This window comes from Sinohyriopsis cumingii, chromosome 1 (genome assembly GCF_028554795.1).
Source record: "Sinohyriopsis cumingii isolate HCF-2022 chromosome 1, ASM2855479v2, whole genome shotgun sequence".
In the NCBI taxonomy this organism is placed as follows: domain Eukaryota; kingdom Metazoa; phylum Mollusca; class Bivalvia; order Unionida; family Unionidae; genus Sinohyriopsis; species Sinohyriopsis cumingii.
This window is the reverse complement of record NC_142961.1, coordinates 57,873,035-57,887,027: the sequence shown is the minus strand read 5'-3', so window position 1 is coordinate 57,887,027 and position 13,993 is coordinate 57,873,035. Positions and strand designations below refer to the sequence as shown.

The following is a 13,993-nucleotide window of genomic DNA, read 5'->3' as shown; positions in this document are numbered from 1 at the left end:
TTGAAAAGTCAATGTTATCAAAAATGAAAGACAAATGTTTATTTACTAAATGTGACCTAAAATAGACAGATCTAACTGCAGGCTAGAAATTGTTCACTCTTAGATGTTATGCAAAGATTACTGTCAATTAGTCTGACTTTGATAAATTTAGTGAGAAAAATGTAAAGCTGATAATGCACTCCAATGCAGCTTGTACCCATACATTATTTTTTCCAAGTGGTAGACTGTCTACAGCTAGACTAGACTGCTTCTTTATTTTTAGAGGGCTTTGTTCATGATTGAAACTAATGAAGGACTCGCTTATTAATGATATACAAAAATCGGAACCAGTCTAGAAATGGGTGTAGAAATGGGTGATGTGGCAGGGGAGAGTTTCATAAATTGCAGTACAGCAGTAGACACGTTGGTTCAAGGCAAGCAGAATATTTCAAATACTGCCTGGATGACAACTATCTTGAATAGCATCAATCTATTAAGAAGACAAAAAATTTCAAAATTATCACTCACTGAAAGGGCTTGTGTTTGTACTGTGAGCATCATGTGTTCTCAAAAATGGCTTTCAGACATGAAAATTGCATGTAAAAATTGGGGGGGGGTGTCAGCAACTTTTTATTCGATGAATTTCCACTGACTTGTCAAGTCAAGCAAATGATATTCTTATGCTATACTTTATTATACCTATAAAAAAATATGGACCTTTTTTTACCTCGCCAATGTATTTTATTTATGAATTTTTAAATTAGGCAGGTGTATGCAACATTAAATTAGTGCATAAAAAATGTCCCTTGCATGCTTAGCATAAATGGAGTATATTGGGTTTGTCAGGCTGGGATTGATTGATAAAGAAAGATTTTAGAAAAGGGAAGTTTTGGAGAGCTTATCATAATTGTAACTGGAGAGAAAGAGACAGTATTTCATTGATGGAATTTTAGTTCTTTTACAGACCTGAGTTTGGAAAACTCATTACTGAAATTAGCACCTGACTTTTTTTGGTGCAAAATTGAAAGCACATCTTTCAAACACATGTAGATCCAGAAAATGCTGCAGCTCATAAAGTTTTCTCTACGCAGAAGCTGTCATCAAGGATGTGTTTACAATTAGGTTTGATCATGAGCATTCAGAAATGTAAAATTATTAAGTTCTTAACATTAGTACAGTGAGTTCTGAAACAAGTATCAAATGGGGCAATAGTACACATACACTACCTGTCTTGCAGGACATTTAGTCCCAAAATGAACATGGCAGACAGATATTTCTGGAATTTAATATAGAAACATTCAAAGGAAGTATAAAATGTTGTTACAAATAAGAAAACATTATTTATACATAATCATTCAATGAACTGAAAAGGCATCCATCTTTCATTTTTAATTAGCTTTTTTATATAAAGATTTAGTATCATTCTTCCATATTTCACTAGTTTTTAAACTATTTATCAAAATGATGTTTTCTTTTAGAAAATATACTTTACAATTTCATTGGTGAGAAAGCCTGCCAGTAGCTTCTTGTGGGTCGGTGATTCTTTCCTGGGTTTTCCGGGGTTCTTCCTCCACCATTTATACTGGCCGCCATGTATAGCCTATCTTGTGCTGAAAATGGCATTAAACCCTACAACAACAACAACAACAACAAACATTTTCATAAACAACAGTACTTTCTGCCACTCAACTATTTAAAAAAACGATAAATTGTTTGCCAAAAAGAAGATTTACTTGACACATAATTCATGGATATTTCCACTCGTCAGACAGTAATTTTTTAATTCATCCAGTCCTCAAATGTGTCAGAGGATGAAAATAATGGGTACGTTTTGTTGCTTGTATAATTTTTCTGTTCAATCAGGGCTGTGGCAATCATTCTATTATAGGATTCTGACATGTCTGTAGACAAGTTTCCATACCTCTTTTGTCTTCTGTGTTATGGCCAAAGAGTATTTAAACAATTGAGAAAACATAAGATTATTACAGTCAACTTATGTCCAAATGTATGTATGTATGTATGTATGTATGTATGTATGTATGTATGTGTGTATGTGTGGATGGATGGATGGATGCATGCATGTATGTATACCACTCCCTCTGTAACTCACACCCTGATAACTCTTGGACCCACTTATAACATGGGATCATGTGTGGATCCCATTTTTTAATCCAGAAAATGCCCAAAATTTATCACTATTTGTGAACTTGAAGAAATCGTGATCAAAATTGGTAATGGAAACTTTCATATATTGCTCATTTTATCATCAAAAACATTAGATAGGACCTGGAAATTTCAATCAACATTATGAAATATCAACTTTTAATAAGAATTCATAATTTGTTACATTTTCTTTCAAAAGACATTCTACATTTCAATCAATGAAAATGTCACTTACGCCTAGTGGAAACATTACTTTAATAAATAAATACCAATTTTTAAAAAAAATTATCAAGTGAAATTTGCAATCTAGTTCTATCTTTTAGTTCCTTTTAAGTGTAATCAATGCAATGTATCCTCTTGTAATTAAATGTTCAATGTGTCAATATACTGTAACAGCTATGTCTGTGAGCATTTCTTTGAGACCTAATTAAGTGCCCACCGTGTTTTGATATCGTACTAGCAGAAGTATTTGTTGTATTGTTGTCTTAAATAAAAAGCAGGAAACCTTTTATATTATCACGGCAGTTACATCTTTTGAATCAAATAAGGTAGGTGGAATTAAAAAAAATTAAAAGGCATGCAAATCCTACATGCTTAAGAAATAGCAGCTCTGGTCGTACATCAGGTAACTCATTTCAGTTGATCAATGGAACACTGATAAATTTTATTGTGTAAGTAATCTAATTAAACTAGCTTAAATTCACCTACTCAGTCATAACTGTCATTAAAGATAGCAAGGCAACCAAGTAAAATGAGTACTTCGTAAAATAAAGAGCTTTGTTTTACAGATACAGACTATTGTGGAAAAAACAAATTCCAGAGAATTCCTGAATTTGCATGCAGAGATATCCTCAAGGATGATAACAAGTTTCACTATTACTTGCAATGAAATCATGGCATCAATATTTTACTAACCGGAAAATGCAAAAATTTATTTTTGACAAAGACAATTGTCTCATGAAATAAATGTTGCGTGATTTTGATAAAAAGGAATCTTGTTTGGTAGTGTATCAACAGTTAGTCTGGTTCCCTGCTTTGTAGACTTCTACTTTCGCAAAATACTACTGTGCATCATTTTGGGAACCAGACTAATCAACAAAACAGAAAACCCGTGACATAATACACAAATCTTTTCGCGAACTAAGTTTGGTTGTTGAAATCAGTTGCAATCATGTTTTCGATCTTTCAGATGTAGGACATTTTAAAAATAAATGTAATTTATACAGGTTAACGAACAATTTTATTGGAAAAGGCGCTTTACTGACAATGTTTCCCAACTTGATAATAAAACAAGGATTCAGCCATTAAACAGCCCAGTCCTCCCCAACCCAGTGGTTTTATGGATGTCTAGCGGGTTTTTTGGAGGTCCCTCGGTAACTCGCGCCCTCGCTTATAGTGCGGTGATGTACACGAGTTATCGAGGGAGAAGTGTATGTATGCAAAGAATTGTCAAAACTATTCTGTTAAGTTTTTATTACTAATTTTTAAATCAATGAATGATTAGAATAAAATCTATAGGTTGAATAATTTTCTGTTGTTTCTTAAATACAAAATATTCTAAATATCTTTATAAAACATGTTTCTCTCTTACACAAACTGAATGACAAAAACTATGCTTGGTATGAACTGATGGTGCACAAAAATCACAGCACATAAAAAATGATATAATAGCTAATTCAATAGAGCCTAATCTGATACCAATGCAATTACATAAGTGAGAACAATAATGCCTGATTGCTCTTCAGCTAATTCAATTCAAAATAATATGAATCGGAATTCTTGCATGCTAAGTATTTTAGAATTTCAGATTTGTCACTTACAATATGACCACTAGGAATGTTGTCGTCTCTTTCCAAAGCCAGGCTTTTTTGACATCGGCTGCTGGCAACCACTTTAGCACATTCCAAGTGGCAACAGTTCCCACACACTGAAATATGTTAACATGTTAAGCTAAAAAAATGCAAATAAGGCAATGTTGTTAACAAGAAACCATCAAAAGGACTATTATTAACAAGAGTCTGTCAAAAGGACTGTTATTAACAAGAGTCCATCAAAAGGACTGATGCTCTACTTGGCAAAAAGAATTCTGAGGAATTCAAGATAAGATCATTAATTACTTCCTTTAAACTGCCAAGTATTGAAACCATCTTGATATTCTTTAGTGACAAAAAAATTTCAAATTAGTTGCAGTGGGATCATATAGGATATCAGCTTGGCATTATTTCCATTTAGGGCAAAGCAGATGTCATTAGAAGCCTTTTTGTGAAAACCCATGTTATAACGATCATTAATTCATGGAAGTAATAACATTAAGATTTTTAAGACACTCATGGCAACCATATTGGATGTAAGACTGACACTATTTTCATTTAGGACCAACTAGGACCATTGATGGACCCCACCTCTTAATACAGCCATTACTTTGGGAGAAGAGATAACAATATCTTCAAGAAAGCCACTATGGTGGGCATAGTCATTTTCATTTAGAACCAAGCAGACACCATAAAAAGTCTTCTGTGAAAACCCATGGTCAAAATTACTTTCCATTTAAGTGAAATACCCAAAACAAAATCTTCAAGATGGTTACCATGGTGGCCATATTGGATATCAGATGAACACCATTCTCATTCAGGACCAACATCGCAAGTGGTTGTGTAATGAAAGCATAAAGTCAATATGATCAGCCATCTAGAAGTAATCATAATATTTTCCAGATGGTTGTCAGCCATTCTGAAGGTCAAATTGACACCAGTTTCATTTATGACCAACTAGACATCATGTCTTTCAGTGAAAACCCAATGCTGATATGATCATTCAATCAGAATATGTAGTCATCATAGCAATGCAATTTCAAAATGGCTTCTGTGGTGGCCATATTGGATATCTGATTGGAACCATGTTCCTTTAGGACCAATCAAACATTATAAGATGTTTTTCAGTAAAAACCTCACATTAATATGACCAGCCATTCAGAAGTAGTGATAACTTATTCTCAAGAGGGTAGCCATATTGGATGTGGCACCACTTTCATTTAGGACCAACCTCACATCATAAGAAGTCTTCTGGTGAAAACCACAGGACAAGATGATCTCAGGTGGAATAGATATAACAAAATTTTCAACATGGCTATCATAGCATACTGGTTTTGGACATCAGATTGGCACTATTTTCATTCTGGACCAATTAAACATAAAAAAGTCTTTCAGTGAAACCACCATGCTGATGTGACCATCCTTAAAGGAGTGGTAGCAATAATAAGATTTTTAACATGGTTTCTGTGATGACCATATTGAGTGTCCAATTGGCACCATTTTCATTCAGAATATACAAGACTATGGGATGAATGTAAGTGTGAAGTTTCATAGCAATTCTCCAAGTAGTTAAGGAGAAGAAGCAATAATAAACCATTGCTAATGGACAGATGAAAATGAATGGCAGACGATGGATGACAGACAAATGACAATCCCATAAACACTTTTGATCTCTGACTCGTAGAAGTAAAAATGTGTAAAGAAATCATGAAAATATTATGTTTGGAGTGAAGACAGTCAATTTATAATTGGTCTATTTCACTGATCCTTGGAAAAATATATAAAACGAGATTCATTCAAGAAATTTCAGTTTGATGCCAAGCTCTCCAATTGATCTTCATATTTACAGTGACACTTTCCGGTAATGAAAGCATCATCTGAGTCTCATATCTCAATGCCTGCTACCACCTGACCCTTAGTGCTATTTATTTATTGTCTTGGGTTTAACATTTTTCAGTGCATGATAGGCCATACATGGCATAAAGAGCCCCAGTAGGGTGAATTGGCCATATTAAGACACATGTGACCTTTCCTCCCCAATTTCACCTGTGCAATCTATTTGAAAAATGGCTACCACAATGTTGATAGTAATAGCAAAACCAAAAAGCTCCAGAAAGCAGGGAAAAGATTATTCCCATGATCGCAGCCAATAATGGGCTTATGTGGACCAACCAGTATCACATAAAGTGATATGTTAACATCAAATACAAAAATATTTAACTGAACAAATATGCAAAGTGTATCAACCAGGTACATTGTTTATATACAGTAAAAAAAAAAGTGTGAAAGAAATGTGAAAGGTTTAAAAAAGTATAGTTTAAGTTGGAATTTATTTGTCAAATCAGACAGGCTACACTTTTCATCAACTGGATTAGATTACAATTAAATGCATTTATATTTGCACTTTCTCTTATTTTCTTTGGGATTCTGTTCAAAATTTGTAGCTTCCTGTGGGTTAGTAGTTCTTCCTCCGTATATTTATTTTGTATTTGGGGTTTATAAAAAATATAAATATATAATACTATTCTTGGGCTAAAACATTATTTTGGAATTATAGTGAATTCATACAAGAACAGTTGTTTGGATTATATTATTGTGATACATCAAAAGACTGTTAATAAGTTGCCTCATTCTAGGCAATTAGCACATTTGAGACTACAGGCACTTCAACATGTTCAATAATGGAATTTGTTTGGAACACCATTGAAATTCAATTGGAACTTGACACATTTGGACCTGTGATAGAACTTTTAAAGACTATTTGGGATTTAACTGACAAAACTAAGTTCTTTTTAAATTGTTACTTTGTATTCAAGGGAAATAAACTATTTGTTGATTTTGACAAAACTTGACAATTTTTACTTATTTGTTTTACTTTGTTTAAGACCTTATTGTCATAACACTACCATAAAATATACTGGTCACCATGTATAGCCTATCATGTGCTGAAAAATGGCATTAAACCCATAAGAATCAACCAACCAACCAAACATTAGCGACCCTAACTGCTGAAAATGTTTCTTAAAGAGTTCTTTATTTGGTTTTGGAATGTAAAGGATGGTTAGCTGAAATTCATCTTAACTTGTGAGTGCTGCCTTGTTTTGTGGCATGAAATAGTTCCCTGAGATATATTATGCAGCTATTTATTGTCTGAAATTTTGTGCATAAGTTTAGCCTTTCTCAAAATATTTGTTCACTTACTGTTAATATTTTAATATCATTCATTGCATTTGGGATGTTTTCAGCATTATCATGGACGAGTTTGCAAGCTCCTTTTTTGCAAGAGGAAGGGAGACCTCTAGGTCTAATTTTAGCTGTTTGAACCCCGAGTTATGTCATCTGCATGTAAGTTGGTAGATGAAATACAGTTGCCGATTTTCAGTGGCAGATCCTTCATAAAAATGAGAAAGATGAGCAGGTCAGTATTTGTCCCTGTGGTACTTGACATGTAATTGGTTCTTCTTTAGAAAAATTGCCATTTGTTTTGAAAAACTTTCTCTCTGACACATGTGATCTAAATCAATCGTTTTTTTGGATTAAAGTCATTCTTCTGTGCATGATAGGCTTTATATGGCCAGCAGTATCACTCGTGGAGGAAGAATGGGGGGGGGGGGGGGCCACCAGTAACAACCACTGACCCTTGGGAAGCTACTGGCAAGTTTTCTCATATACCCATATTGGCAGAGCCTGAGACTTCAACACATAATTACAACTGAGCATTCAAAAACAAAGAGTAGAGATGGTAATGAAAGTTTAGGAAAAACAGATAACACCTTGCGACCAGTGTAATCAAATACAGAGTTGAGATCAATATGAATTAAAACTCCCCTATTTGCATCAAGTGTAATAAAAAGACATTTAGCACATAATCTGCACTTGTTAAAATGAAAGACAAATTCTGTTAAAGGTTTCGGCCTTCACTCTCGTTGCTCTTACTAACCTACTTTCTCACATGACTAGAAATGTATAACCTTTCAAGTGTTTTGACAAGCACATAAACTAGTAACAGACTTACAAGCTTATACATTTTCAGACACATGTATCATGTTACATTCATTATTTGCTAAAAGGACTGGCATGAAATATAGTTTTTGCCTTTTGACAAAGAAACTCATAGGGCACAAAAATGTTATTTGTACTAGTGAAATTTGAAGGCAATGGCCTCTCTGAGGGAGAGATCCGTATTAGGGTACATACCATTGTCTGTCTGTGGGCATATATCCAGTTGGTTGATTAGTTATTTAATGGCACTTTCAACATATTACTGGCTATATCAGGAGGGGGAAATTGGAGCCTTTTTCCAAGGATACAATGAGGTAGCTGACCTTCACATACCTAGCTCAGTATCAAACCCAAACCCTCAGATTATAAATCCAGTGCTCTACCATTGTTCCCTGCAGGTGCTGTAAGCATATTTAAATATGGCGAACCAGAATGATATGTTTTGTGAACTGTTTAGGGGTTTTACCTATCAAGATAACAATTAATAAAAGAGAAGTAAAACATACCGTCACACCTCTTCCCTACCACTCCAATGCCCCAAATGAAGTCCCGACCTGAAATGAAATAAGCAAAAATGTTAAAGCTGAAGTGACTTTAGTCCAATTTGTAAGGAAAATGTTACAGTTATTGATATTGTGGGTGATGGATTATAGTTTTACAACACAAGAGTGAGTAGTAGCATAATTCATGTCATTTTGTGTATATAGCTGATTCATCAAAATTATAAATTAAAAAAATTTTAGAGGACTAACAGTTTTTGTACAGAGAAGTTTGTTTTATTAATGAATGTTCCATCGACTGGTGATTTTCATTATAAATAAATGAAACTTGTGTGAATTCATTGTGACAGCAGTTCACAACTGTGATCTCAAGATCTGCTCTCTAAATTCCAAAGTTGTCCAAGAAATTAAACCATTTCTCTATACAGAGCCCCCAATATTTTCCACCCTTTATCCCAGGGTCTAACTCTTTGGGCAATTAACACTGTTGATCAATCAATATATTTAAACTGAATTATTTTTTGGAACATGTGCTGTTTGCTATATTATATTCTATATTGCAATATTCTTTCAACCAAAAATAATGCTGTACTGAGCATGTCAAGTGTCATATTAGACCAGTTACTTTTCTGTATTCACCTACAGAAGTCTCAATACTATGAATACAAAGTTAACAACTTGGCATAAGTGGTGATGAGACCGATGCCACCGAACTACAGAAGTGTACATGCTCCTCTTGATTCATGGTATTGGTCATCTTTTTGGTGGAAATACATCATGTCATTTGGTCATTTCATTTGCAAAGACAACACAGAATGCTAAATGCTATGGAGTTAGTTTTCTGACACGATCCTTCTTAGGACTTTAACTGAATAGAGAACATATGGATATAAATATTGTGAATATTTAAACCTGAAATATGAAACTGTAGGAGTCTCTGTTCTATTCTTCTGTGATTTCTCATTACTATTTTATTACTGTTTTCTTTCAGACAATCAATGCTTTGGTCAAGTGGCAACATTTAACAAGATCGAGTCCCTTGATGGGACTGATTCTCTTCTGGCTTAAAAGAATTTCTAGGAATTTAAGTCCTTTCAACTGCTGAGTGTTGAAACCATCTTTGATATTCTTCAGCGATAATTAGATTTTCTAATCAGCTGCTCTGGTGGACATAACTGGTGTCAACTTGGCACCCCAAACCAAAATGCATCCTTGCTGAAAGCTTGTGGCAAGCTTGCGGTAAGCTTGCGATAAGCTAGTTTGATGTTTATAAGCTAACATGGATGCTTGCGCAAGCTTGTACAAGCAAGTGCAGGCTTAGGCAAGATAGCTGGATATAACCGCAAGCTTGTACAAGCTTTCTTGTTTGCTTCAGAAATTAAAACTAGCTTGCACAAGCTTTCTTGTTTGTTTCATAAAGTAAAACTAGCTTGCGCAAGCTTACTTGTTTTCTTCAGAAAGTAAAATTAGCTTGCGCAAGCTTGTTTTCTTCAGAAAGTAAAACTAGCTTGCGCAAGCTTTCTTGTATGTTTCAGAAAGTAAATTTAAACTAGCTTGCAACAAGCTTCTTCATATATATATATATATATATCCATTGCTTGTGAAAGTTTGAGACCATGTATCCAAGTAGCAGGCACCATCACTGTCACGCCCCTACGAAAACAAAGTCATGACTTGATGAACAATCATGAAGTGTTCATGAAAGTTCCTCAAGTAAGTTCATGAGCTTCAAGAATTTTGATGAATCATGTACTTGAAGTTCATGAACACACTGATGAATTTTTATGAACTATTATAATATCTTTGAAGTTCCTGAAATGTCATGAACTAATGGTTCATGAACAATTCAAGCACTTTGATGCAATACCATGGTATTTCTTAAAAAAATGTATATTAAATATCTATATCATTATATTCATAAAATGTTCATGAAAATTTATCATACAAACTTCTCACAATATTAGTGAAATTTAAATAAAGGTGAATTTTTTCTTCTTTTTTTAAAATGATATACTGTATAAATGTTCATACAGATCTTTAATTCAATACTTGTTTACTTAACCTGAGTATTTCTGGATTAATATGGGAAAATATTTTCTGGCCAGCATCAACAAAATGTATTTGTTTTAAAAAGCTTTCAATGACTTTGTCCTAACGTTTTTTTTCTTCTCTCCATTACTGTTATAAACTGCTTATTCTATTGACTTAGTCACTGGTTGGCAATTTGCAGTAAAAACCGAAATATATTAACAACGATTATTCTGATTGGATGACTTTGAAAAAAGACGTGATATGATTGGTTAATATACGCGCGCGATTTCAACAGTTAAGCTTCCTCAGAAACCAAAGATCATGCAGATGGTTAGGCAAAAACCTCGAACAAAAACCGTGGACTCCATGGAATGGACAGATGAGAATATTTTCAATATCATTTTTTTTAAAGTAAGTAGAAGTGCAGAGAAGCGACTTTGAAGAATGTGAAGGAAATGATTTGGTGAGAGCAAAATTAGGCGGAAAAGCGTACCAAGCCCGGATGACCAGAATTACGGTGAGTATCTTTTTCTTGGTCATTCGTGATTATTTCAGTAGAAGTTATATGGATATTTTATTGGTTTACATATGCCATCATATTATTTATAACCAAGCTAATGACACCATTTTGTTCAGACCTAATTTAAACTTGCTCATCGAAGTTTTGAAAATCACTAAACATTATCACCCCACCCCCACCCCAGTTCTCGATACCAGACGTGGTTCGATATCGATAGGAGTTGAGATGTTCGAGATCGTTTTCTTTTACATGACATCACTATTTCTATAATCTGATGTAATTTCGTAATTTAAAAAAAAAAAACCTTAAGAAAATAGTTAATGCGTGAAACTGTTCACAATAAAAGTGCAAATAACAACGTGATGAAACCGGAAGCAGCTATACGCAACATGCGGAGTCGGAGTGGATGCATTAGTGACATACTAAGGGCCTATACCACACAAGTCTGGCGTTTTATCAATAAAAAATGGCGAAAATATTTGAAAGCATGAAATAACCGTTATCTGTAATATATACGGTTATTCAGTGTAACGGTGTTGTCAAAAAAAATGTCATATTTTACTGAATAAAACATTCGTCTCCTGTGACTGTACCTATGGCTAAACAGATTCAGTTAATATAAAACAGTGACAAAATTCTGCAATAATATAAATGCTCAGTATTATGTGTAAGGGATTAAATCATTTTTGAGTTGGATCATATTATTCCAGTAAGTAAAGTGGGGTACAATGATAATGTGCTAAAAGCTAAAAACAATGTTGATCAGAGATTATCTGTAATTAACTAACTTTACCATTTTTTCAGACCAGACAGCAGAAAAGTAAAATTGGTAGAGGATGAAGTTTGTATGTAAAGGATGAAAATTTGAAAACTGGAGGATTCAAGATGGAAGAGACATTAAATTGTGACTGCTGCAACAATGTTAAAGATCCAAACAGTAATCAGATGGAACAGCTTAAGTTGCAGAAGGAGACATTCAGTAGTGACAATGGACAGGATCTGATTAAATTATAGACCCTGAACATCTTCACAAAAGAGTTATCAGACAGGTCAGTCTCTGGAAGAAGATTGGTCAGGAGAAACCCCAGCTGAAAGACAGCCCCATGACGATGAAATATGCTTCAACAGTTGATTGCAGGCAACTGCCCCAATATCTCTTGAACATTTTTCAAAGAAAAATTACAGAACATACAAAAAGTGTTGCTAAGGGTAAAAAAAAAGAATATCACTTGTCAGTTTAAATTTATCTGAAATCAAATACAGTTTTTAAGATAATATGTTGCATTTTATACTGTATTAACCCCATCCCCCATCTAATGTTATTGTATGATTCAGGATGAATAGGTATTTGTGACTTGTCAGGTTATCATATTTTGTTTTATAGGCACTGTTCATGAAGTCATGAATCATTGAGAAACTTTGTTCATCATAGTTCATGAATATGTTCATGCACTTGTTCATGAATGATGATGATCCAATTTGTGGCCTGTTTTCAATTCATGCACATTCTAGAATAATTCATGAACCTTTTGATGAACTTTCATGAACGGTTCTTGAACCAAGTTCATGAACAGTTCATTCATTATTCATGATCATTTCATAGGGGCGTGACACTTGCAGCTAGGGGAACACATAAAGCTTCTGCAGCCTTGGGTAAGCTTGCAGTGAATGAATAAACTTGAACAATGGAATTAAACTTAATGTTTTGGCAGAACAGATTTGTTTTCCACTGCATTGCAACTATAAGATTGCATTATTTAATCATTAAATATGCAGATTACTTATTGGAATGAAGTAAAACTTTGCAATATATTATGATAATTTGGTCCACCAGGAGCAGTTGAGTCTAAAATGCATTTTTGGACAGGGGCCTTCGGACTCCCAGACCCCCCCCCCCCCTTCACATTTTCAGGGGGGAAAACACAATCATGTCTGATTTTTGAAAGCCCAGATGCTTGTAGCAAGAAATCTCTGCAAGCTTGCAACAAGCTAGTAACAAGCTTGCACAAGCTTGTGTATACTTATTGTACTAGGTAAATAAATAACAAGCTTGTGCAAGCTTAAGCTTTCGCAAGCTTGTGCATGCTTATGACACTTTTGTTAAATAAGCTTGCACAAGCTTGCTGCAATGTTCCAAATACAAGCTTGCCGCAAGCTTTATAAATAAGCTTGCTGGGTTTGAACCCATGACCTCCTGCATCTGAGGCAGATGCTCTAACCACTAGCCACCTGTGCGGTTCATTCATGAGATTACAAATAACAAGATTTTCAAGATAGCCACTGTGGTGGCCATACTGAACATCAGATTGGCACCATTTTCATTTAGGACCAACTAGACATCATAAGATCAGTGTCATTTTCATTTAGGATCAGATAGACACCGAAAGAAGTCTTTTAGTATAAACCTTATGTAGATATGTCCCATCCATTCAAACAGAGCAGTGATAAAAAAAGTTTTCAAGATGGCAATTATGGCAGCCATATTAGACACTGGGTCCGTACCATTTTCATTTAAGACCAATTAGACATCATAAGAGATCTTTAAGTGAAAACCCCATGTTGATATGACCATCTATTCAAGCGACTTAGTGACAACATTCAAGATGGCCACTGTCGCAGCCATATTGGATATCAGATTGCCACCATTTTCATCCAGGACCTACTAGGCACCAGGAAATCTTCTAATGAAAAATCACATGTCAATATGACTCTGTGTTCAGGACGAGTGGCAATAACAAGATTTCAAGATAGCTCCATTTTCAAGCTATGCACAATTTTCTTTTAAGTGAACATAATTTGTCAAGATTTTACTGCTCCACTACATCAACACCTGACCAGGTGTATGGGCCATTACTTCAAAATTACTTTCCATCCTGATCTTTCCTTATGTTCCTTTATTTTGACACACAACACAAACACATCCACACAAAGATGCATACACTCAAACATACTGTATAAAAATAACTACTGTTTGTTTCTTTGATGTG

The 13,993-nt window shown here is 34.4% G+C and overlaps 1 protein-coding gene and 2 long non-coding RNA genes across 5 annotated transcripts in view; 2 read left to right on the top strand and 1 right to left on the bottom strand.

Moving 5' to 3' along the window:
- LOC149806925 (phosphatidylinositol 3-kinase regulatory subunit alpha-like) overlaps positions 1–13,993 on the bottom strand; it is a 393,140-nt gene that overhangs the window by 149,665 nt on the left and 229,482 nt on the right. Inside the window, exons 5-6 of the mRNA XM_089959790.1 lie at positions 8,462–8,509; positions 3,963–4,069 (exon numbers count right to left, since the gene is read on the bottom strand). Of these exons, the coding sequence (XP_089815916.1) occupies positions 3,963–4,069; positions 8,462–8,509 (155 nt within the window). The remainder of the gene's footprint in view (positions 1–3,962; positions 4,070–8,461; positions 8,510–13,993) is intronic.
- LOC149806927 (uncharacterized) overlaps positions 1–13,993 on the top strand; it is a 95,196-nt gene that overhangs the window by 76,457 nt on the left and 4,746 nt on the right. The window lies entirely within an intron of this gene.
- Positions 10,720–12,281, top strand: LOC149806928 (uncharacterized). Its single transcript, XR_016421348.1, has 2 exons — positions 10,720–11,003; positions 11,811–12,281. It is a non-coding gene; the product is annotated as an uncharacterized LOC149806928 (long non-coding RNA).